This window comes from Athene noctua, chromosome 2 (assembly GCF_965140245.1).
Source record: "Athene noctua chromosome 2, bAthNoc1.hap1.1, whole genome shotgun sequence".
In the NCBI taxonomy this organism is placed as follows: Eukaryota; Metazoa; Chordata; class Aves; order Strigiformes; family Strigidae; genus Athene; species Athene noctua.
Genome location: NC_134038.1, coordinates 47722398 through 47750384, shown reverse-complemented (window position 1 = coordinate 47750384; position 27987 = coordinate 47722398). Strand labels below are relative to the sequence as shown.

The window sequence follows — 27987 nt, the reverse complement described above, 5'->3', positions numbered from 1 at the left end:
TTGAAGTAATTGACATGGCTTCATTTGGAATACTGCTTGCATTACCTTTCGACCCATTTCAGAAAAGTATTTCACAGAAGTGAAAAGGAGTCAGAAGACATCCTGGAAAGGTCATAGAATATAGAAGTCTTCTGAAAGCACATTGACAGTAATGGAAGTTGCTTTGGAAAACAGGAAGAAGGAACAAAGCAAAAATACAAAGTCACAGAAGTTATAGGCTAGTGGAGAAGGATCACAATACACAGCAATATTTAATCGTTTCATACATCTTAAGGTTTAGACTCCCAAGCTACAGCAATTTGCCTATAACAAATTGCTGCTGACCACACTTTGCAAGCATGAATTGATAAAGAATAAAGTTTAATAGTAAGTATATGCTGGAATAGTATTTTTAAAAATAATTAAAGTAAAATCGTATCCTTTTAACATCATTTATTCTGATATTACATGATAAAGTCACCTCCAGCAATGGATCACTATCATTGCTAACAATTCTTGCCAGCATCTAGTAATTCAGAGAAGTTGACAGAACACTAAATAGGCCAGTGAAAACACTAAACTGATCTGCAAAGTATCTGACTACATAGTAATAAATCACACTACATTTTTGGTAATACTTCTTACTCCGGACCTGATCTTTCCCATAATTAAAATAAAAATGAGTTTTGCAATTAACTTAACCAGTTACAGAATCAGAGTCCATGCTGTCTGATTTCTCTCAGCTGGAACCCACAAAGGAGCTAATGAGCATTTGATCAGATCATCTCTATATACAAATTTAGGCTAGAATTAAAATTCCAAACATTGTGAAGACACTGTGAAGCTTGCATTCACAGGCTCATATCCATCAAAAGTAAGTATTACCTCCTACTCTTTACACACCTTTTCCATCACTTAGATACATGCAGTGGCTTTAATTGGAGAATCACATGGTAATTTCCAGAAGTCACTCCAGCTTTGACAAGTATTGGTATTACAGAATTCTGGTCTCAGTTTTTGTATAATAAAATACTTGGGGTTTAGCTGTGTTTCTGACTACAATTTTAATTTTCACATACTAATATTTTTTCCAGATTGCAGACTAGGCTCTGAAGTGAAAAAACTTAAGCTTTAGTTAACGAAATACAAACATGTTGACTGTGACACTTTTTAATCTTAGAGGCAACAAAATATAATTGCCATAAATACCTCTAATGTAGTATCAAAATTATGCTGAACTCAATAAAAACAAGACCAAGAAATTCACTGTAAAGGTCAGAATCAAAAAAGAAAAAAGTCAGACAGAGACACTTACTCCTCTAGTACTGCTAAGCTATCCATTTTATAGGAAAATACTTTTTTTTTTTTACCCTACACTGACTCAGTGAGACAAGGACAGTTTGGATCTTATTACAAGTGCACAGACACTTTATGAGTGCAACACTGGAACTTCTTGAGCAGTAACATCATTTGAGTAAACACATGTTATCCAGGAAGCCTTCTGCTCCCACTAATCAGTTTCTGAAATAAAGTTGCCGTGAAATAAAGTTGCCGAGATGTTAGAATCTAAAGAAACTGTAAACGATACAACCTACCCCCATTATTTTAATCAGGTGCAGCTCTTCACCATGGCCTACTGAGCACCATAAACAGTAAGCAAAACAATCACACTTACTAATTCCAATTATTTCTTGAACAAAGAAATGAAAAGAAAATCTAAAGCCAACAGAAAACAGCTATAGCAGCTATGATCTCTTCTTTATGTCCCTCTGAGAGTGGGTCCCTTCACAGAGGGGACTAAAACACCTCACTCCCAAATTCTGCTGTGTGCCTTGTTTTATTCTATCACATATTATTAAAGCAGTTTACATACAGGTTAAAAAGTATAACCATTCTTCCTATTTGGTACATCAAATAAAAAGGTCACTTGCAGTACCCTAAGCTGTCACAACTACTCAGTTATTTGAGGATTTGGATTTGGCCTTCATGGCAGACAAGCCTATAAAAGATATTCCACTGAAAGTTTCAAAATGCAGGAATTACAATGGCCTTGTGTGTAAGTATACTGGTTTTGACTGGGATACAGTTAACCTTCTTCACAGTAGCTAGTATGGTGTTCTGTGCTGAAAACAGTGTTGATAATACAGAGATGTCTAAATGCTTATACAGCATCAAGGCCTTTTCTGCTTCTCTCACTGCCCCAACAGCAAGCAGGCTGGGCATGCACAATAAGTTGGGAGGGGACACAGCTGAGACAGCTGACCCCAGGCATATGACCATATGACATCACTCTCAGCAATAAAAATGCAGGGAGGAAGGAGGAAGGGGGGTTGTTCATTCAGTTACAGCGTTTGTCTTCCCAAGTAACTGTTATATGTGAAGGAGTCCTGCTTTCCTGGAGATGGCTAAACATCTGTCTGTCAACAGGAAATACTGAATTAATTCCTTATTTTGCTGTGCTTGTTTGCAGTTGTCAAACTTCCCTTACCTTCACCCTTCTGATTTTCTACCGCATCCTGCTTGGGGGGAGTGAGATAGTGGCTGTGTGGGGCTCAGCCACCTACAGGGGTTAAAACATGACAATAAGCTATTCATAACTGCTTACTTTCCGTCTTTTTAGAAAGTCAGGCAGTATGCTGCTGGCCTGTAAACATGCAAAATCACAAAGTTTATTTCTGCTAGTAACAATTTCTAGAATTTGATGTTTTCTTGACAAAGATGGGTTGAAATGTGGTATAAGATTCTTAAAAGTGTAAAGATGAGAACCATCTTTGGTAAACAGACTTTCACTGAGAAGAAGTGAATAACAGTCCTTACATATATTACATCTGTGCTGGTGTGAAGAGTAGCTCTTGTAGTTCACAGTCATATTTGGAAGCACAGAGAAAGACAGTCGCAGCATTCTAGAATCACCCAGCTATCTAGCAGACACACATGGCCCATCTCTTTGAGGGACCTACTGCTACTGCCACAAACTTTGTGAAGTCTGAATTCCACTATTAGTCCAATAAACATAATCCTCTTCTACAAATGATCAGGGAGCATTTTGTGTTCATAATACTTCCTGTGAGCTGAATGGATCAGTGTATGGGAACAGACATTCTGCAGTAAGAGAACCACAGTGTCTTAATTTGGAAGAGACAGAACAACTGTAGAAGAGATATGGCACTAACTTGAGATGATACATGGATCTTTGCATAAGACACCCTTCTAAAGCCCTCATTTGTTTAAAAATTAAGAAATTCTGTAACCAGAAACTCCTCTTCAGCACTGTAGTTACTCCTTTACTGCTCTTAGGCAAACTCATAAAGCCAATTCTTCTTATAAGAATGATCCTTGAAAAGAAAGAGCAGAGTTAGATGGAACAGTCCCTGGTAATGGTTTTGCTGGATGGGAAATTAACATCTACTGAAATGAGGTTACTAAAGACATGAGTTTGCACATACATCTCAACCATTAGCATTAGTCTTGCTGCCTTGAATGAAGCATCAGTGAGCAGGACAAGTTTTCATCCACTACTGTATATCAGGCACTTTCTAACATCAGGTCCCTGGAATACCAAAATGGTGCATGCTGTCTTAACTCAGGTAGTGCATAGCACAACTTGAATTATGGAAATGGCATGTAAGTTCCTAGTGAACCTAAGTAGTTCTGAATGAATAGGCTGGACCAAATTTGATGACTTACTACAAAACATATATACTCAATAATTACCATCCACAGTTTTTTAAATACTTGATATTTGAAGAACAGTTGCTGTCACATGGCTGCAGTATGGAAACATCTGCTACTGCCAGAAAGGTTATCTCAAAAATTTACTGATGTCTTTCAATTATGCCTGTTAACTTTCCTCATCTCAAGTGAAAAAGAGCCACAGTGACTCTTGCTACTTTGCCAAATAAAACCTGGCAACTAGCCATAGGCATATGCAGCAAAGTCAAGTGCAACCTCCTACCAAACATGAAAATACTTGGTATTCTTGTTCTTTAGCATAGTTATTCTTGGTGCTGACTCTTTGTCTGTATGTTCAGCAACAGAAAGGAGAGATTACTTGCAAGTGCCTGGCCATTAGCAGTGTCCTACTGTTATTATAGCTCTACTTGATAATTCAAGGGTTAATAACCTGACAAGAGGTTACAGTGAGGGAACTGCAACAAAAGTCATTGTCATACAGAACCTACCTCGCAATCATGAAGTTATAGTAATTTTGCTGGTTTGCTAAAAAAAATAAAGACAAGGTATTTTGATAAGTTAAAAACTTGAATGGTGTTTGCTAGAATTGTTCTCGTTAATATGTTAATTAAGTTATCATTATAACATAACTATGGTACTATGGTAAGTGTTGATGTCCACTGCAAGTAATTTGTGCAGTCAGTAAGAATGATAGCAAAATTTTCTGTCAAAGGGATTAAAAATTCATAAATAAGTAATATAACATAAAAATGGCATGCTTAAGGAGTCAATTCATGGAACTTTCCATTTGGGTGTATTTCTGGACATCATCCCTTCCTTATTCTGCTAATGTAAGCTAAGACAAACAAGGTCAACCCTTCTTTTATATATAATTCTATTCATTTTGATCAAAAAAAATTAAAATTATCTCTAAAAGCAAATTTTATATAGTTTGATTGTCACTATTAAAATTAACAGAACATTATAATACCATATTGAATAGCTCTTACTTGTATTGACTCAATAGCATCTCGGCATATTTAATTTTCTTATACAGAGATTTTATCTTCTTTTCAGATTCTTCACCAATTCTTGTCATTGTCTTTTGGATTTCCATGAGTTCACCACTAACATCACTATATCTTTTTGATGTCTAAGAAAATAAAACAAGTTTTCTGAAAGATACTATATAAGAATAATAATTTCAAGATTTGTCTGATTATTTGCAATTTAAAAATTGAAGTTCAAAGTTGAACTAGTACTTTGTGATGTCATAAAACTTGACAAATTCTACATGGTCTGCAATAGATACAATCATAGTGATAGACAACAGAACGGGTCATAAAATTGCATAACATAAAGACATGTTAGCAAGGCTTTCACTCTGTTACAAAACTTTGAAGTTATTGAGAAAAGGTGGCTACTTCCATGGGAAGATAGTGACCTCTGGAGCAGAAAGAAAGAAATAATGTTGAAAGAAGCCACTGAGGTTTCACTCAGTAATCTGACAAAATCATTACTTAAACATCTCCTGGAGGAGGTCCAAACCCAGCAGTCACCTATGTAAAAGAAGGGCATGAGACAATGTAGACAATGAACACAATTTTCAATGGTATAAATAGGATATTTATATTTAGTGTATACATAAATAGTATAATTCCTAAGAACTCTCAGATAGGGATATGCATGTCTATGGTCTCTGCTTTTAAAATATTATTACAAATATAAACACATAACATCATGACATAAAATCTTTATTATAATCTAGCACATCACAGCTCAAACAAGTTCTCTGGATATTAAAAGTTAGAGATTCAAAATAAAATACTTGTTTTAACTGCAAAGAAAACTAATTATCAGCTGGATTTTTAAGGCCATGGGAGGAAAAAAACCTCTGAGTAACAAACAAGCGTATAAATTAGAGCACAATGTCATAAATATTTTATTTGACAATTAGAAATTTTGTTGAAATGAAATATAAAATAAGCTACAGTAACATCAAATCTATCTTCTTATGATATGTAGTGTCACTTTTTGGAAAGAAAGAAGAAAAAACCCTTGGAAAAAAAGTATTTATTTAAAATAGTCTTTAGAGAAAAATATTTCAAATCTACTTTCTGAGTTGTATTTTAGTACACGTCACTATTTTATCTGCATACAACATATTCTAAGACATTAATAAGAAATAAAGATACAAAATAAAAACTAAAATAACCAACTTGAATTTTAATTAGCCAGGATTTTGAGCATATCTCATAACACTGATAGAAATGTGAGCTTTTCATAGGTCAGAACTAATTCATGATAATTTTAAAAGTATTTTGACATGTTTGTTGCATCCTCAAAATATGAGTTCAAAATAAAACAAAATAAACAATATTTATTAAGAATCATCTACAAACAAAATACTACCTTTAGTACCTTGAAAAAGAGATTAATCTCTAGATTTTTATTTAAAAGTTACTACAGAAAATATATAGAAAAAATAATAATTAGTACTAAAATCTGTAATTGAAGTAACACAGTATCATTCCCCTTATAGACATTAAACTACCTACAACTTCACTACACTTTGAATATTCAGCCTGACATTATCCACATTAGGCATTTATTATCAACAAACAATAGATTATTATCAATATTATTAACAATAAATATATCAGCAAATAAATTGGGAAAAATATACATCAGCAATTCTTTTTAATTAAATCTTACAAACATTTTTTTGACAGCTTCTAACATCTCCACATTCTGGAACAAATGCTGATGTCTGTGAGAAATCTGAGAAGAATCTATGCAAATATCAGATACGTGCTTTCTACATTCCCCATGAAAAATCCCACATGAAATCAAACTTACAAAGGTATAATTACATTTCATATATGCTTAAGAGACATTTATTAAAGGCCAACAGCATTATCCTCCCTGGATTCTGTCTGCACAGAGTGCCTATATGTAGCTGTACAGGCACACAATTTGCAGCCTTTGTGCACAAAATTTAAAACGGACTTTGGTACTTCCAAAAGACTGCTGTCATCTAAAAGGTTATGTACCTATGTAGTGGAACAGTTTTAAAACAAACATCTTCATATTGTTTGCATTTACCTTTTCATATGCCAGTAACACATCCTTCACAGCATTGCCCTCTAGATTCAGCTTTTCTTCCAGCAGAGGGCTGTGTTTCTTCATGAAGTCCATATCCTCCTGAATCTTTCTGTTGACTGTTTCTATGTTAAATATTTGGCTTTGTACTTGTTGCAGCTGACGGTTTTTACAATCAAAATGCCATCGTAGTTCCAAGGTATCTTGAGTACACATTTCATATTCTGTTAAAAAGATAATTAGCACAACAAAATGTGAGTATCTGAGTGACACCATGAATACCTAGTGAGATTAGGAAATATGTTGTCATAATACTAAGTGTAAGATTTGCAAAATTTGCTGTAAACTACTTTGAACGCCAAAGGAGGACATTGGTGACAAAAGACACCACTAAATATCGCATTAGCAGTGGAACTGTTTTTAAAATCATACTTAATAATCCTAGTAGGTAATACAAGCAAGCCTTCAAAGTGAGGGGTGGTTTTGTTTTTATGATGGAAATTAAATCATTTAGCCTTAAGGCATATCTAGAGCAGGCTACTATAACACAAGAACAACTCTACTGAGCTTCCTAGTCTCCAGCAATAGACACATGTGGATGTAGAGGAAGACCAGGGCAAGTATAAATCCCACATCTTCTTAATATGCCAACTATTTTCAGTTCAGGGATACTGCCTGAACTAAATGTGGCTTCAGAAAAGCTAAACTAAAGATACAAACTTAAAGCTAACAAACAAAACATTTTCATGTTCCCACACAGAAGTATGTCGGTCTTAATTCAGTTTGCTGCATTTACTTTTCTGACTTCGGCATAAATTTCTGATGGGTCTTTACAAGGAAATATGTAACTCAGCCAGTGGTTGCTGAATGACAACACATGTTTTACTTTGCTTAGGAAAATAAACTTTACAATATGGTATCCTGCAGCAGCTGATTTTCTATATGGAAAAAATATTGGTACGAAACTAGGGAAAGTAAAGTAAGATTATCAGATAAGAAAAAAATCAGAAAATATCTCAAGTGCAGTAAACTTTGCCATAAATTTGAGAAGCACATTTTACTGAGGAAAAAAAGGCTCTCTAGCTCTGAGAAGTAGCTGTGGAATTATTCAATGCAATCCCTTAAGAGCTGATAAATTTTGCTGTTAACAAGACATAAATCACAAATTTACAAAATTGTTATTTCATTGCTACTAAAAGTTAAAGCGACTTTGTATGAATAAGTGGCTTTTCTACATCATACTAAGTGATACCTAACATTATGATGAATGTGTTTTACACTGGATTTTTGCTATGTTTCAAAGAAGGTAATTTTTGGAGATAGGTTATGTCACTGTAATGAGCTGGATGAGCTACAGCACATAGATGCAGCAGGAACTAGCAATAATGGAAATCAAGGGAAGCCTGAAGAAATAACAGGATTCAGTGTCTACTCTGAACAGGTCATGCAAACTCTTAATTAAGAATCTCTTGGGCTTGCAATACTTAGATTAGGAATAACATCCCTGAGGGTCTTTTCCCTTTATCCTCAATTCAATTTTAGCATAATTTTTGTCTTATAGGTAATATAAATAGTTATAATCCTGAAAATTACATATTTACTCTAAGGACACAATGTCATACTGATGTAGCCCACTGATAAATCAAGGGAGAAGAGTTGGTTAATTTTCACAGCCAAACTTCATGTTGGTTTCTTTTTTTTTTTTTTTTAATACTTTATCATTGCATATATTAACAGAATGAAAATGTGTTAATTATATTCCAGTATTCCAAACTTTTGATATTTATAGAAAATGCTAAACAGTAAAGTAAAAGCAACAGCAATGTATAGCAACACACAAAAAATGATTTACAGATTCATCACTGTAGGTAAGTACATCAAAAAGTAAAAAGTAACATCTCTGCAGCTCAAATCCTGTGCTGAAGAATGAAGATTATATTATCAACCTTCTCTTCTTGCAGTTCTTTACTTCTGTAAAATTGACCTTTCAGTTGCCACAGGATTTTCTCCTGAATGCAGTTTCTAACTTATCAATGAATCTTAATTCTGATTCTTTATTCAATCTTCTCTGTTTTCAGGGCATCATAAATTGTCCTTCAGAGGCAACTGCTTTTAAGGAAAACAACCTCTGCAAAATCTTCCAAGTCAAGCATTAGCCATTGGCTAAAATAAACAAACATACATATTTCTCATATATTGTTAGGCAAGTGCACTATTTGACATTTTGCCTTCCTGGGGAGGGAGGGGGAAAAGAGAGAGGAAAAACCCCAAGCATTTGCAACTAAATGACTCCTGGCTTGCCTCCATTATACGCTAATTTTCACTCAGTGTTTACCCATCAGTGAACACAGTTATGGAAGACTCTTGCACTGTCACCACACTCTGGATTGTGAGGTATTTGTCAAAGATTTTAGGATGATGTGCAACAGAATATGCACTAGAGTGCCAGCTGTGAACCTACTATTACAAATTACACAACTTTCCTATAAATTTAGGTTCAGATGGTACCTGCTTCTGACCATGTGTCAGAGGACAAACAGCAAACAGCTGCTGAGTAGCTGCCTTTTTTTTTTTTTCTTTTTTCTTTAATTCTATTGTGTAGATGTCAGTTCATCACAAAAGGTAATACTAAATGTCCTTAGAATCTGGGATTTCAAGGAGACCTATCAATGGTTACGTCAAACAATTCTTACTAAATACGCAAGTACTTTATTCAAGTTTATCACATTTTAAATCTTTCTCAAAACAAATTTAGGGGTTTTATTTGTGGTTTAATCTATGGTTTAACTCAAATGCATTATTTTATAATTCTGTTTCAGCTTCTCATTCCTTGACCTGAACTGAGTATTTATTATCATCTTAAGAGTGTCTTGTCTACTCCTGCTATTTCTCAAACAATGCTGAACATCCCACAGGACTTTACATATTTTTATTCTGGATATATATTCAAGCATACCAAATTCATGAGTAAATATTGTTCTCTTATTATGATAAATACAACTATAGTCATATCATAATTCTTATTCTTGGCAATGATCTGACTGAAAAATAACAAATACTTTTAGTTTCAATACCAATACCTTTTTGCATGGCTGCGGGGAGCTTCTGAAGCCTCCGAAGTGACATACAATCAATTTTCATGCCAAGCTTTTTCCTTCGCTGTTTCTCCAACTCCAAAGCTTTTTCTGCCTCCTCACAATCAGCCTCCAGACACTTAATTAGCTCAGTAACTTCCAATAGCAAAGCTTCTGTTTCCTGCTTCAAGGTTAATGTCTTACCATCTTTAAAAATATATTAAAACTATTTTTTATGAAAGCTTAATGACATGCTCTTTATTTCAGCTTCATTCTCAGCACAAAGTTGGCCTTTTCACATGTATCACAGTAAGCACAACTGGTTACATTTCTGTCTTTTAAAATCAACTATAATTATTTCTTATGAAGGTATAAACATATACTCTTTATTCCAGCTTCCTTCTTAAAATAAAGCTAGCCTCTTCACACGTATCAATGTAAGCACAACTGGTTACAAACAAAACTTTCTCATTCAGTAGCATTTTCCTCCAGCTCATTTCCAATGAAGAGTGCAACAAAAATGTATTAATATAGATGGTACAAAATTTTCATCTTTGCTTTGTTGCTTGGGTAAGTAATTATCCAAATAATAGTACAAGTTCCTAATTATCTCAATTTTGATAAGAATACTTATTTCACTTTATTTTCCTAAGTATCATTTACTTCATTAAAGTCTTTGGAGATCTAAGAATATTCAGTGTAGTATCTCAACAGCACTGTTTTACTCACGATACACACAAATCATCAATTCATTCTGTGAAATGTGGCTATCAAAAATGCCTCAGTTATTTGTTTTGATAAAAGATTCTTTGAAGTCATCATCCATTGTCTTGATCTTTGAAAAAATGGGAATTATATAAGCTGCAGAGTCCAAGAAAGTTCCATTTTGATTCCACAGTCAATAATTCTCTAAGTTATTTTGATCAAAAACTGCAAGCATTAGAAAGAAGTACAACTACTTAAAATCTGGAGTGAAATTTTGGGTTCACTGCTATCAACGGAAATTTTATCATACAATTTATTGCAGACGGGACTGCCTCAGGCTAGTAGTACAAAGGTTGTAGATTGGCTTAAAAGAAAATTGCAGACAATCTCTTTAATATTTAAAACTTAATTCAAAAATATATAATCTGAATAAAGATGCAAACTGTAAAAAAGAGAACTCTCTGTTGGGAGTACATTATGAATAACCTGTAACAGCAATGCAGTTATTTGTTTTACAGAAATTAAATGAAAAAAACCCTAGAATTTCCAACAACCAACATAACTAGTTTAGCTGGTTCAAATCCAAGATGGGTTAAAATGAATCTAAATACAGAAATGTAAATTATCTTCCTGCAAACATGATGATTTAATAGTGCTTAATATAACATTTAAAAAGTATGTGTCTTTCAGCTTGACAGATGATACACACAGATTTCAAAGGATACTCATATCATTTACATAAGACATAGAGCAGGCAACAAACAACTATTATTACAATTACAAAGCATATACTAAATGAGGATAAGTAACTCTCATCACTGAGACTATTATGAAATATTTTTTCCATCATGAGATATACCAGCTTCTTTAAAATCCAACTTAGCGGATAATGATAACCAGTTATCTTCAACAGATTCAGCACTCACCTGTTTTGTTATCCCGTAGACAAAGGCCACTGTCAATAAAAAATTTTAGACTGAATTCAAATTAGCATTGTTAGATAAATATACTTTCACTAAGTCAAAATTTCCTTTCTTGAATACTACACATTTAAATGCTGGCTAGTTAAATGGAATAATTGAAAGTCATACAGAAGAATTATTAATTGTACAGCTCCCATATAAATGCTTTTCCCGCATTTTTTTTTTTGAGATACAAGAAACAGATTTCTTTACATCTTGTACTTTAAAAGATCTTCAATTTTTATCCTCATACCCAAGGATTTGCCAAAGAGAAACTGTTGTAGAAAAGCTGTTGCTCTTTCCAAGTTCTGAATATACAGGAGCAATACATGTGATACTTTCCAGACTGTTCTAAGCGGCAGAAGCATTTAGTGCTTCTTAAGCACTAGTGCTTCTTGTTAAGCAAAGCAGCCAGGACAACAAGCTCAGTGCGTAAGATACATTCTTCTCTTCAAATTCCTGTTTTAATCTTTGTAATTAGAACTACATCATAAAGTAGCCTGCATCATGAATAATACAAACTCACACATTCAGACTTACTTTGTGTACTTGCTCAATACTTGGCTTTGTATTGTATTGTATGATATTGTACCCTAGGCTTAGGAAAAGTCTGAGTTCTTTAGTGTATTTAAAAATACATGCAGTCAATACGTAAAATGTAAAAAAAACCTGCATGACTTTTACATTTTGAAATTACATTTTAAATTTATAACCTTTAACAAATCTGTATATATTCTAGATGTCTCCAGTGCAAACATATCTAGAAAAAACAATTCTTCAACTGTTTTTTTTAACTTAGAAATTATATTCTGTTTTGATTTTAATAAGCATCCTCTCTCACTTTCTAACTTTAAAGACACACAGTTGCAGACACTATAGTGTGGTCCAAGGAAATTTGTCACTCAAACACACAAATGTTTTTTGAACTAAACATAAATAAGTAGATGGCAAACTACACTGAAAACACAGAAGTCACACATTTAATAAGAATCTTGAGTATGAAGTATAGGAAATCCGGGAAAGAAAAAAATGGAAAAAAATATTGGTTTTTTTCCCATCTTATTACAGCATGTGACGTAGAAATGGCCGTTTCATTTAAACTTTTTTCCTTTTTTAATTACTTGTCTCCCTGTGTCTAGCCAAGCTGAGAGTAAATTTGATCCTCTATGCAAATTCAGAAAATTGTACTTAAGTATTTAGAGAACTTCACAAAGATCAGAGTAAATATGCAGAAACATTCAGAATGTTTGTACATCACGTTGCAACCCAAAACATAAAGCAATGAGAGCTTAAAAGAAGCACCCTTAGTCAGACACCTGAGATAATTGGTGGATTTGGCACAATTTCAGAAGTATCAACTGTTACCAATAAAAATTCAACACTTAAGTGCGTCCTGAGACCTGAAATCATCTTGAATCTTTGAAAATTAAACACTAAGTAGGAAAGATATGAGAAATTCTGCATAAATACTTCTGGTCTTCTGAAGTAACTAGATCCTGCAGACACTAAGAATGCTTATTTTAGACGCATTCTACATTACAGAAGAAACTCTACAGTTCACAGAGCAGACTCTATAGCCAGACTAACACCTCATCAAGTAATTACCTGACATAAAAACAAATGCCTTATTTTCTATGACTTCGTATATACAATTCTTACCATGGTATTTTCTCATCCTTAAACACATAACTGTACTGCAAAAGCAAAACATAAACTCCATCATATACCTCAGATGTTACACACTTTATCTGTTTCCTAACAAAAAGCGTAATAGCCCACTTAATTTTGTATCAGAAGAGGATCTAGTTACTGTACATACAGACGAATGCTTTTCAACATTTTAAAATAACTGCAAAGTTTCTGAATTGCTAAAAACTGTGCATCTCCAAATGGTAATAAAACCTAGGATTTGTACATACCTGTTATATATTACTCAATTTTGTAGAATGCTTTTTAAAAATCCCTTTTCACTCTTAACCTCCATATTTCTAAATCCCAAAACAACAGCAGAGATTCTGTCTGAACTTCACATGACTTTTCTTCATTAGGGCTATGTTTACAACAGTAAATTAAATACTGCCAGGGAAGTTTTCTGGACCCAGCAACACGATCACTTACACCATTAAACTGTTACTAAATCTTACAACCTGCAGTAATGGAAATTACCACATTCATAAACCATTCCCAAACTGTTTCCAACCACAGTTCAGAAACTGGAAAGTGTCAGGGACCATTCCTCAAGGGCAGTGTGCATAATGTCTATGCTGTTCTGGAGAGTCAGAATTTAACATATTATGGATATGAGGTTTTCCATGTGAACTGGACACAATGCTAGTAATAATTTACTAGTATAGAAGTGTAAATAAATTCATATACAGACAAGTAAAATCCAAACTCCCTGTATTTGTAGTATAATTATTTCAATATATATGCTTAATTTTGACTTTTACGAGCATTAATTAAATTCTCGTACTATAGCAACCCCACCTTTTCTCCTCTTAACTCGTACTTATAACGATGTTACCATCTAGAGGCCTCAGACTATTTTGAATCTCTGTATATTAAGTAACAAAAACTTAGAAGAGATGTGGAAAACATGCACAAGACTCACAGAAACAATTTAACATTAAAGTGAATAAAAATCTGGACATGTCAGTGCTTATCCATCTAATTCAAGTATACTGATGACAAAATTCTGACATTCAAATAATTTCACTGTTCTCACATTAATTTAAATAAAGGTGAATGAGGCAATATCAAATTTGCTATCAAAATAATGTCTATACTTTAAATCAAGATATGGCTGTAATTCATGCACCTTGGATTTTTCTAGTATCTATGCTGCAGTTGCAGATATCTCCCTGCAAAGTATTTAACAGCGTTTATGGAATACTAATCTAAGATAGTTTTCCTCATGTGCTGCTATGACAACATTATTGTCGGTATAGGAGATAAATTATTTAAATATAACTTGTCTGTGCAAGCAGCAATCAGATCTTCTTACTACAGTGTAGACATATGCAAAATTTATTAACATTTGGAAAACACTTCTCCAGTAAAAGTGAATTATTTAAATGATACTTATCATATTCTCAAAGAAGTTATTAGGAAGATTTTACCATATTGCATTCTTTCTTCACCTACATACCCATTTTTAGCTTCCTTTTATTCTTGTTTTTATTCACACAAAATCTATATAGGCTAGGAAGACATCATGTACTGCTAGAGAAAGAACCATAACATTTTCAAATTCATGTCTCTCAATGCGAGCATAAAGAAACTTTTTAATTAAGGAATTGTTAAGTACTGTTTAGTAAAAAAACATTGCTTATTATAAATAACAGAAAATGGCACACAGCTCAATTTGACTACCTATTCAAGATTAGTATAAAAAACTATTTTGCAGACAATTTATATCATTGAAACAACTTGACTCTGTGCAACTGAATCATCACATATGAATTTACTAATCTTTATAATCTACTGATATGACATTACGATATTGTGGTACACTGATTTTAATAAGGTGGTTTGATTTGCCAAAACTGTTAAGTAAATGAAAACCATATCATGACTAGCAAATTAACCACCTGGGCACTATTTTGGAGAGTACATATGACATGAAGTTAAATTTTTATAAAAATCAACATAGTAATCCTATTAAAAAATATACTTGTTCCTATAAAGACAAAAAGTACTTTGCCATTTTCAACCACCAATGTACCTGTTGGAAGAATTTCCCCATCTTTAATTCTAACCCTTGAATGTGATGAATAGCTTTGTTAATACAGGGTAATGGACTTTTTACAAAAGCACAGCTATGTTGTCTTGTGGTGATCCACTTGCTCTTATCTGGAGAAAGAAAGAAAGATAATACAGATAGCTACTAAACTTCATATGCAGTCTGATAACAGATTTTCTCATACCTAATTTTCTTCCTGTAATTTGGAACTTGGTAAGCTTTGGTCTTGAAACCAACTAAAAGAATATAACAGCTACATCTATTACTATGCACACTTTTTGCACAAAATGTTCTTACTTTAATAGAATCTCAAATACAAGGAGGGAGAGATTCAGAAATGCTTGAAGAATATGAAGGAATAATTTCAGAGATGAGAGATGATAAAGGGAGCTAGGGTCAAAATACAATTTGCTCTAATTAATTTTACATAATTAATCCCAAATGAATAAAGTTTGATGATTTTATGCTAGCCCTCAGCAAGGATTTTGCCCAAAGAGAAAAATTAGTATCAGAACCCAAAAAGGCAAAGGTGGGAGCTAGTATAGAAACACCCAAAGCAAAACAGAGAAAGACACGGGGCCTTAGAGGCAAGCTTAGACTACTTTTATGTATACAAAACTTAGTTATAGCAAATGTTTGCTTCAACCTTATGAATGGATGAAGTTCCAGAACAGTAGTTCCCATGCTGGGAATTTAAAGCTACGTGACATAAATGAACTGTTTTATAAGAACATGCCGATTTCACAATTATGTTTTCTTTAAACTCCCTTAGCCTTATAACCACATAAATAAATGATACTGTGGCACACTATTGAATGTTAACTATTTAATTAACACACAGAATGGGAATCTGACTGCAGAGGTCACTAATGAAAGGTGTCAGGAACCAGAAAAGACATGGAAATTTATCAGTAGAGCTATTAAAAAGTATAAGAAGCTGTCCTACAAACATGAAACATTAACCTAATTATGTTCAGGGGGACACAATGCTTTAATGTGCCTTGGAGATACACCAAAAAAAACAGTAACAGTAATAGGGATTAAATCATATACAGTCCGTGGATTTGGGGCTTTTTTTGAAAAAAAGAATAATCTCAGTGTCTTAATTAAAGTGTCAGCCTAAAACATTAAATGCCTGTATGTTACATAAGGCTCTTCTAACTTCACTTTATCATAAACAGCCTTACAGGAATCAAAAAGATTATTTGCAAAATTTTGTTTGAGAAGACAGCCCACTAAAATGTATATCAAAAGCTATTTCATAGGTTCTTAATCTGCTTGCTTCTAAAGCCAGAAACCTTCACAGGATGTCTACACAGTACAGTCTTAACAAAGTATATATAACTGCATCTTTCTTGTACTCTGAAGCACAACACAGTTCATATTTTGAGATGAACATTATTTTAATTTCACTTAGTTACTTCTACTCTTATTATTCTTACATTTTACCAAATCAAGATTAATGTTGTTGTCAAAATTATGTTTATTTTCTTTACAACACTAATGCAACTAACAATACAGCCATTTTAAAAAAATGTGAAATTTTTGAATAGTTTTAATAAAAAAAGATTACTCTCTTACTGCTTTGGTCTTCCTTGATAAATGTAAACATTTTTACACGCAGGTCTTCTAATCCCTTTGTAAAAGCAAGCTAGAAATAAAATTCAGTGAGAAAATGGAATTATTTACCATTTTCTTAAAATCTAAAAATTAAATTTAAATTACAAGGGAAATGCAGCCAATTTTGTTTTCAGATAAAAAAACTGAACGATCATTAGAGGATGGAGTGACACCACTAAGTCAATGACTCACACTCAAAGTCTACAAACACATCATTTGTATGAGGCTTTTTCAAGCAGTGTGACAAATAAGAACCAAGGAGCACTAGTGTTATATAATAGTACAAATACAAAATATAAAATAATTTCTTATGTCTGAAATTTAAGCCCTTCATGAAACTATTTGAAAACTGTATAATAGCAGACATCTGACAAACCTTGGGATGGCTCATTACTGTCCTTAGAAGAACAGGAAAATGACAGTGTTTCAAACATATTGCTGATAGCATTTTTCAGTCTAATGATCAGAAAAATAATAACACATATACATATATACACATTTTTTAAATTCTTATTTTCATCAGCAAAAGAATGTGTTCCATCAGTGATGTATTTACAGTATTTTTAAAGGTTAGCAAATTCATTTTCACTTTTCCTACTAAGGGAAAAGCAACAACTAAATAGCTGTCACCTCAAATTACCCAGTGGATCCTATTTAAGTAATGAAATTACAGTTAAAAAGCAAATAAAAACCAAGACAACCAAATTTTAACTATGTGATCTGTTTTCTTTTAATTATACAGATTATTTTGGATCCCATCATGACAGTGGTAACCAAGACGAACTGGAAAAAAGTGAAAAATAAAATGAATAACCTGAGATGAATTTTAATTAAGAAACTGTGAATAGAAGGAAGGTCCATAAGCCTGTAGTCTCAAACATTGTCATCTCAATCAACAGAAGACAAGTAGATTCTTTTCCTCTCTTACATATTTGCATATAAATTCATAACTCAGATTTACTACAATAAACAAAACCATTATTTATTTATAATTTAGGTAATTCAGAAAAATAATACTGGCTAAAAACTTAGATAGTTCAGCCTCAGGACATCAAGCTGAGGTAATTTACCAAACTAGTTTATCACCCTTAAAATTCACACATTTGATAAACCAAAATTTGCCAAACACAGATCCAGGTGGATACCTCCTGGACTGTGCAACTGGCATATTAGAAGCCCACAGTAAAATGTGGTTTCCAACTATTATCAACCTACAAAAAATTACTAGTAGAAAAGCAAAAAAAACCCAACACCTATATTACAGTCTTCATCAATATAAAATACCAGAAACAAACATCACATAGATGATACATTTCAGCATTCCATATTCTTGTAAGTAGTACTATTAAAAAATAGAGATATGTTTATTCCAAACTCTCTGAAATGGAAAACAGTTGCCCAAGAGTCCAGCTGGATGGATAGTCAGAGAAAACAAAGAGCAAGACTGGAATATGCTCTTCACATTCTCCACACCTCAGTTTATGGATCCATTCCAAAGAAATGTTAGAAGAATGTAAGTGTACCAAGCTTGGCAGAAGAAATGCTGCATCCATGGCTGATCTTCTACATGAACTTCTATGCACTGCAATGCAGATAGCATTATTGTTCTGTTACTGCAACAAACTAATTGACTTGGAAACTCTGAGCAATACCCGCAAACTCTTTCAAACTAAAGCTATGGAAAAGATTTCTGTTTATTAAATAAAGTTCATAATACATATAATGGAAGTTTCAAGTCACATTTTCAACTATGCAATTCTCCTTGGGAAATGCATGAAAAATGTATTATACGAGCCATTCTTGCATGTTGTTTTTATACATCAATATCTTTTTTTTTCATGTTTGGTGGCTTTTTCAATTTTATGAAACAATTATTTCCTATGGTAGGATTCAGTGTTGTTCAAAGAAATATGCCGATTTGGCAAGCAGGAATTTTTAACTGTATCTGTGACAGGATGTCAGCTTCTTGGACTCTGCAAAGTGAAATTCTACTCTCCTAACAGGCTCATCCTGACAGTCAGGCCAGATGGACCACATTAGCTCCAACAAGGAGTACAAAAGAATCTGAAACTCTTAGTAAGACAAATATGTATTGACAGACAGAATAGCTCTAGAGAAAGGAGGAAAGATGAGAAAAATACTACATACGAAAGGATGAAATCCGGAAGAAAAGCTTAAGCAGCCTCCATTTGTTGTTGCTTATATAGCCAGTAATATATCTGGAACAAGGTATGAACAGACTATTATCTGATATGCGAGCATGTGTTTAAGGAAAAGGTAAGAACATCACTTGCCTGATAAGGAATTATATACACAACACAAAGATGCATTTCACTGTACATAACAATACACTGAAAAAAAAGATATTCGACAAATCTGCATTTGATTACAGAAGCATTATTTTAATATGAGGCTTGGAAAAAAAATTAGTCAGCATGTAGTTCATTTAGTATCTTTTGAAAATCTCAGCCTCAATATATATAAACTATTTATGTTCATAGCTGCAGCTACCAAAATACAAATTAAAAAAAAAAATATTTTATATTGTCCTATCCAAAAAAAATAACCCAAATCCAGTGAATTATCACTCACAATTTTGTAATATATATCTCTGACCTTCAGGAAGTATTATTCTGCACAAACTGTTTTATAGAATTCAAACTAACTTCCTCACCCTGACAAAGATAACCACTACATTAGTCATATTACTACAGTATACCTTTAAAAAGTCATTGTATGGTATTCTGTAAAGAAGGGGGAAAAAAGCATTGTGAATCTTTCATCAGTTACATTTTTATATATATATATATTTATATTTATAAAAATATATGTAAATTATATATATCATTAAATATGACTAAAGCTAAAGCAAACACACAACATTTTAATTACTTTCTTGGTACTTTACCATAACAGAAATAATTTGTCAGCTGCTAAAAATAAATTTCTAACATCTCAGATAGAAGGATGAGGAACTAACAAAATTTCTGTTAAAAGCAAAATCCTCAATATATTTTTTTCAATTAAAGAGATCAGAATCCAGATGTTAGAACTTCTATCCAGCTAACATAAGCTAGTACTACTATTTCTCGTCATAAATGCCATTCCCCAGGAAGAGTCTTGGGATATTCACAAATATGCTTCATAAAAAGCTTGTTCTATAAGAACCTTTTACTCATGAACTCCCATACTTACCTCTTCACGAAAACTCTAATTCACTATTAAGCAAACTAAGTGCAAATTGAGATTATCTACCTCATAATTACAATAGATAGGGCCAAATCACAGAAGAATTTTGTTTAAAATGTTCTCATTGACACCTGCTTCACTGTGACTTTGCCATTTGTATTGGAATCTTTCCTCCTTCCCCAAAATACAGTCAGCATAAATAAAAATTATAAACTAATTCATAGTTAAAAGGAGCTAACATTCCATGAATAATCTTCATTTTGTTCTATCATTTCCTGATCTCCAACTGTTAACTTTCTGCAAATATAGCATTTTACCATTTGGTTTTAGGATCCTAGAATTTCTTGCAAAATTTCTGCCTGTCTTCAAATAATGCAGTGAATTCTTTTAACCACTGAAATGCAGTCCAGATTTACTTCAGAATACACAGAAAAATGATTAATGTCCCTGAAATTACTCCCCCAAACCACAATTAGTGCAGATATTTCAAAATGGTACACAGTGTTGTTTAAATAGCAGTTTGCAGCATTAAAATCTGTTCTAGTGATAGTCAGGTCTCACACTTGAAGACAAAGCTTCAACGTAGAATTTTATAGGCTGGCTCATATAAACCACCAACTCTAATAAAAATATGAGAATTATTATTAAAAGCAACAAAAGACAGGAAAAATTCCTTAGGTTCTTTGTTGTATTTTGTTCCTTTCACAGGAACATGATCCCAAGAACTTAGCCTATTATACCAGTCACTTTAAGCTTTAAGAAGGGAATTAAGATCAAATAATGCACTCTCAAAAACTTCTAATTGTATCCAAAACTAAAAATATTATAACTGAGATCTTACTACGATCATATAAATACCCGAAATAGTTCTGTATCAGAATCAATGTATTTTTTCCCCAGTATTCCTGGGAATTTTTGTGGTTCATTCCAGCTAGATAGTCTGTAACTCACAAAACTTAATCCCTATTCTTTTTCTACAGACCTTAGTGCAAATATGAACTCTAACCAAACAAGAAAACCCACAGACAATTAAATAGGATGAAAAACAAGGACACTGGAAATCTGTAATATGTAAATGAATTAAAACAGGCATTCTGCGCCATAGTCATGAATGATACGCTTTTGTCTCTCTACATATATTCTTGAGTTCCACCTTTCTGACATGAATCAGGACAGAGGAATTATACTTCTACCAAGTAGTACTGAGAAAATAAATACATTAAGATTAGAGCTGCTCACATTCTCCAACATGGGTTCACGTAAAACATAACTATCTCTGACTAAAGGTGCTATCTAATCTACTATTTTAGTGTCCTTCCTCGCATATCCCAAGGCCAGAAACAAAACAATAGAATTACTATTCTCTTCCTTATTCCTGGGAGGTCAAAGAGACCTGACAGTAGGAACAATCTCCCTGCTCAAGCTATAAAATTAATTCAATTCAATTGTTAGAAATGAGCATCTGAAATTCTATTACCACAAGAATCATACAAATATGTTTTAAAGATGATTACTACCAATGTTCATGCTACTAAGCATGTTAGTTATTTGATCTGTCCCCTTACACATAATTAAAATATTATGTACTATAGCACAATTTTTGCAAAGATTATTAAATCTTAAACCTACCATCTTCCATTCTGTTGTATATGTCTAAATGAAATACAGTGAATATTGGTTACCATAGTAACCACAGAACTGAAGAAATTTAGTTTTGGCATAATTGCTGCATATGTTCATACAAATCACATCTCTTATTCTGAGCATTAGAAATGAAGACACTTTTGAACTCAATTTTTTAAAAATAGAGTAATGAAGAAACAAAAAATTAGATCAAGTATTTATAGACATAACACAACATATTCTTGTTTAATTCACTCATTCACTTTTATTTTACAATTAGAGTATATTTTCTTGCATTCCATTAAACCATTTAGTTAAGTACTGTTTAAGTTATCTTTTTACTTATTGATAATTAAGCCAGTTCTGTTGTTGTCATTAAACTCAAAATACTATTTTAGAATAATAAATACATTATTAGTCAAACATCCAGAAATGGCTAAAGAAACTTCAGCAAAAATAAACACCCTCAACAGCCTGTGACAAACTTATTTTGTTTTTTTACTTGCAATGAGATTCACACTGAATAAGGATAAATTTATTTGTTTCTTCAGTTTCAAGAAATAGTAGAAAAGGAAAAGTGCTCTAGGCATGCTGACACTCAGTCTTACAACAGCATAATTTTCTCAGCAGCATTAAAAAACACGCATTCAGCAGGAACAAATTAACTCAATTCAACCAGCCTGTGAATTAGATACAAACTCCTCTCCACTTCCTTATCAGCTCCCAGAATGAATCTTTGACGCTGCAAAAAAATCCCAACCCCAAAACAAACCCACAACCCCACAGGCCAGATCAACAAACAGAACAGTGGGTTTTCTATGGTTTTTGTTTCAACACTAGAATTCTTTCATCCTTTCCCTTCTCTAGCTTTGTTTGCACAATAACTTTGTCTGGTTCAGCTGTTTCAGAGTTACCTTATACTTAGCAAGTTCATTACCATCAGTACCTTTCATTTTAATATTCAGAAATACAAACAAAAATAATTTCAGAAAGAGATTGGTAATGCAGAATAGATAAACAGACAAATCAGTTAAAAACAACACAGATAAAAGTTTCAAGTAAAGATGATCTAAGTCTTGGAAACAAAGTATTTTCTTAAACTGGCACATACATTGCACAAAAATCTGTAATCCACCAATACACTACAACAAAGAAAGGCGTAGTAGAAGTCCAAGAATTTGTTTAGCACACAGTATCATGCTTCTAGCTTGAAGTACCAACAATATAATTTTTGATTTACCTTATATCCTCAGACCTTCCTGGCATGAACGGGTCAAGGTCTTAATGAACTTGCCGAACCGATCAGCCCAAATTTTGAAGGATATAACAGGTTCTCAAAAAAATGAAGATAAAACAGGAATAATGGATGAACGAAAGATCACATTATTTGAAATAGTTGCTATCTATTAAGTAATGGTCTCAGTGTTGCAAAGAACAGAGGAAAAAAAACCCACTAAAACCAGTTTACAGCATTCCCATAACCATCAGAATCAGCAAAGTCTGGTTTTCCATGGATTTTTGTGCAACATTCCCTCACAGAAGCCCAGCTCCTCTCAGTGTCACTGAGCCTGACCAACCCAGCCTCCTTTGGTATTCCCTTACGGGCATGTACATAGGACTGGTTTGGAGCTTGGCTGTCTAACCAAGAGATGAGTCAGTCAGCTTACTGCTACCCTATAGAATATGTAAAGGGCTAATTTATAACTCCTTTCTATTTGGGTCGTTCTTCCTGTACTTAGCTGCCCATTTTCATGAAACCTGAAGAATTTAACATATTTGAGACTCCTACCCATCTGTCAAATCTGGTTGGAATAGACAAAAGCTACTGGAGGACAGGCACTGGCAGACCATATATAGTGACAGGGCTTTGTTTTCTTAGATGTATCAAAAAAAACCTTGGAGGCTGCCTAAAGTGACTGCCTCCATTTATTTCATAATCTTTCCATCAAACTATTTTGTAGGGATCTTAAACTTCACCGTTTTAGAAGTAACACGGATATAGGAGACAGAGAAAAAGACAACATCTTGTATATGCTAAAAAATAAAGTACAACATAGAAAAAAAGACAAAAACAAATGAAAGAACGAAGTGTGAGGGCGCTGGGAATGGTAAAGAAAAGCCGGTGGGATAGGGCAGTCAAGGAATGAAAAGTGCTTCCAAGGCAAAGCTAGAAAACGTTACACAGGAGGGAAAGGGAGTTATTAAAAAGATACAAAGATAACAAAGTAAATGGGAGCTAAAGGGAAAAAAAAAAAAGACTTAAAAAGCCTAGCCGCTAAAACTGGATTGGGACAATATAAGTAAAAATGACAGAGGATCTGTAAAAGAAAAAAATAAATTGATTATTTAATTAAGCACTTAGAATTGCTCACAATTCCATGATAGAGCAGAAGGGGTCCAGCTAGGTAGAAACTTTCTCTTTAGTAATGACACAAGTGTAGTAGAATGTGAAAACTGATTACATTTGCAAAATAATGCCTCCATGGATTGAAAAGTCCAAGGCAGTTTCAACTAAATCTAAGCCATTTCTGATATATGCTTGCCAAATCTGTTATAAAATCCTTTAGTGACACTTTCTACCACATGTCTAGGCAAGCTTAAATCAAACTTAACCATCCTTGCCATTAGTTAGCCATCCTAATGTATAATATAATCTCCTTGTTGTATCTGTATGGACACAGAAAATAATAGATTGCCTTCCTCTTGTAAACAACTTTTTAAACATTTGAGAACTGCTATCTCTTTCTTTCTCTACACTAAACAGACCAATTTCTTCTAATTTTTTTGCACACACACACCCCTGCCCTAGAGATTATACTTTCCAACTCTTTTTCCATTCTCCTCCTCCAAGTTCTCCCCAGCTGGTCCAGGTCTTTCCAGACATGCATCCTAAAGAGGCCACAGCCTTCCAGCTGATGCCTCACCAGTACTGAGAAGAATAGAAGTATTATGCAATGCTTTTGGTTTCATACCCTGATACAACCCTTGCTTCTGTCACAACAGCATGATACTGGTTTTCATGTTTAGCACTTCAACCCACAGCTCTTTTGCTGTCCTACCTGGCATTGTCTTCTCCTCCGTATGCATTATTGCTGCTTATGTATAGTACTTTGTACTTGTTCTTACTGATTTACATGCTACCCTCTGACTTCTCAAGACCATTTCAAATTTCAAATGATCCTATCCGCCAGAGTGCTTGCAGCTTCTCCCAGTAAGACACGGTCCCCAAATTGAGAAAGCATGATGTAGTAAGCCCTTGCTGTCAGTATTATTCAGAGAGTACCTCTACTGGTCTACAGTGCCATGCATAAGACATGGTTTGTGCTTAACATGCCAATATTATGCTCTTTCAAAGAAAAAAATGGAGGAAGAAACATTTTAAAATGCTGATACATCTCTATTTGATTTTCCATTTTAAGCTGTATTTTATTACTTTGTGTTTCGGAGGGACTTGAAGTTAAATAGTAATTTTAGCCATTATGTATATTATATAAATAGTTTAGTTGCAAAGATTAGAGAAACAAAATTAGTTGTCATTTGGCAGGATCATACAATCTATTTAAAATAAAAAAGGGAACACAACACACTACTAAATAACATGAAATTGCATCTGTGTGTTTTCTAGTTTAAAGAGAAGATCTTGCCAAATTCCAAATCGAGTGCTGAGTAACTATAAACACATTCTTTTTCAGTTGGACTAAGATGTATTTTGTGGCACTGCTCAGATCTTAGCAGCTAATTAATTCCTGATGCTATATAGAAGTTATGTGTAAAAAGAAAATTAATAGAAAAATATTTTTAAATTATACAGTCTCAGACTGCTTTTTTATAAGGAATCAACATTAAAGACGAACTTACACAATTCAGTATATCTACATTGAGAGTACACTCTTGTAGCTGTCCTGCAATATAACCTCAGAAGGTGACATCTTCAAGACAAAGCTCTGCATAACAGGAAAATTAAAAAAAAACCCCAACACCCAAGAGCTTTTGGAATGCTGGAATAACTCCCATATCAAGTCCTTCCATGTTTTCTAGCCTTATGCATTTTGCTTTTTATTTAAGGGGGGGGGGGGGGGGGGGGAGACAGAATAATTACTACACCCTCTGAGGGGAGAAAAAATGTCATTTTTAATCAGTCTCCTCTTCGGTAATGACACATCACATTCTTGAGCGTATGGGAAATGTTTGTTACGTATCTGAAACTTGGAAAGGAAGGCTTATTAAAACTCTTTAAAGTTACGTATCAGAAAGTTTATTGCATTCTTTGAGTCAGTTAAGAATAACTCAGTAACAAGAGGGCAGAGCCTGTTTAGGCTTATAGCTGAAAAATCGGATCTCCCAAAGATGCTTTAGCTGCTGCATTAAGCATTGCAAGAAGAAAAGGGGATTCGTTCTGGAAGCCCCAAGAAGCCATTCTGACTGAACCTCTTGCCAGAGCAGAGATGCCCGAACGCTTCTGCAACGGGGGACGCGCCCTCTACTTAGGCGCTTTCCCAGGCTTCAGTCGGACATCCCCAAAGGTGCAACCTCCTGAAGACAAAGGCAGGTACCACTCTGGCCGATTCTGCCGCCACAAGGTAGTCAAGGCGGAAGAACTGAACGCGTCCCCCGCCGCCCCGGCCCACTGCAGGGAGAGGAGCTCGGCTCGGCCCAGCCCAGCCCTGCCTTGCCCAGCCCAGCCCAGCCCGGCCACCAGCGACGCTCCGAACCGGCGAGAAAGGCGCGGGCGCCGCCACCGCAGGGCGAGGGTCCCGCACCACCACCGCGGCCCCTCGCTGCCTCCCGCGCCGGCCCCTCGCTTGGAGGACGATAAAGTACAGCCTGAGGGCATCTGTCCCGCACGCCCCGCACCGAGCCCGGAGTCCCGCCCCGAGCGGGAGGCGGCAAGGGCCTGGCGGAGCTGCCGCCCCCCCCCGCCCCGACAGGCCCGCCGCCGACATCCCAGCTGGCTGGCGGCCCCAGCCCCGCCTCCCGGTACTCACGGCTCCGGCTGGGCGCCCGCCGCCGCCGCCGGGCGGGGGTGAGGGAAGGGGGAGGCGGGGAGGCGGGGGGTGCGGGCGGCCCGCCCGCCGGCCGCGCGTCCTGCCCGGCGTCCCTTAGCCCGTTTCCCTGGTAACGGCGGCAGCGCGCGCGCCGAGCCAGAGCCGACCGCGCGGCTCTAACGGGCGGCGGCGGCCTCGGCGGGGCCGGGCCAGGCCGGGCCGTTCCCGATTCTCGCCGCGGGGGGGTCGGGAGTGTGGAAGCGGCACGGAGAGACCCGCCGGCGGTCGACCAGGCGGGGCCGCGGGCCCGGGGGGTGTGTGAGGCGCGGCCGGGAGCCGCCGCCGGAGGCATCGGGGGGGGGTGTCGGTCGCTCACCCCAGCCTCGCCAGGGAGAAACAGGCCGCGGGGGTGCAGGGCTGCCCGCACGCTCGCCGTCGTTCGATCCGTGCCGGCAATTAGGTATTTAAAGATTTACTTTAGTAAATCTTTCGGTATTTAAAGATTTACACAGGCCGTGCTGTGAATCATCTCGCTTTTACATGTTTCCGGTTAAAACTTTGCCGCTGAGGTTGATGGTGCAATGAAAATTTATAACGGTCAACGGTCCAAACTTTGAGAACTACCATCTTGAAGAACAAAGCCAATCCTTGCCTGTTTAATTCCTTCCTATATAAATTATCAAGCTACTAACCAACGCAGCCCAGACTGGTCCCCATGGTTCCTGCCAGTCCTGATTATTAAAATCCACTTCTGGAAATACTTGCACAACGGTATAATGATGTGAAAAGCCGTTTCGCTCAAATTTAAGTAGAGGCTAGGGCTCGTAGAGGGCTCAAATGGGACTTAATTAAATCTGGGTTTTCCTCATGAGAAGTATATGCGCAACCTTCTATACTTCTTATTTTAAAGGTAGAAGGTTAAAAAGTTAGAGAAATGGGGAGAGGGTGACTCACTGATATTTACTGCTAGATTGCCTTTTGTTTTTTTCTCACAACACCTTGTACCAAATAAAAAAAACAAGTCAGAGACATTTAGGAGACAGTCCAAAAATCACTTTCCCCTGCGTTCTGTGTCCTTCCCATCACTTCTTTATGTTAGTTTTTACATGCATTCTAGTATGTTCAGCCTAAATGTTTTTAATGAGAAAAAAAGAGAGGGGTGGTGAAGTGTTTCCCTTAACTCACCTTACTTCCTCAATATAATCTTAATTAAGACAAGATGTAAATAGTTTTTATTTTAGTAAAACTGGGCAAGGTAAAACCAATATGCCTTTCCCTCAAAGGAAGCTAATGGTATCCTGGGCTGCATTAGGAGGAGTGTGGCCAGCAGGTTC

At 35.2% G+C, this 27987-nt stretch overlaps 1 protein-coding gene across 1 annotated transcript in view; it reads right to left on the bottom strand.

Annotated features, from left to right (window-relative positions):
• CCDC178 (coiled-coil domain containing 178) overlaps positions 1 to 17290 on the bottom strand; it is a 176111-nt gene extending 158821 nt beyond the window's left edge. The window contains 7 exon segments of the mRNA XM_074897732.1: positions 4662 to 4804; positions 6757 to 6977; positions 9834 to 10037; positions 11380 to 11474; positions 13157 to 13188; positions 15219 to 15346; positions 17233 to 17290. Coding sequence (XP_074753833.1) covers positions 4662 to 4804; positions 6757 to 6977; positions 9834 to 10037; positions 11380 to 11474; positions 13157 to 13188; positions 15219 to 15346; positions 17233 to 17290 — 881 coding nt within the window.
• Positions 17291 to 27987: the final 10697 nt, after the last annotated feature.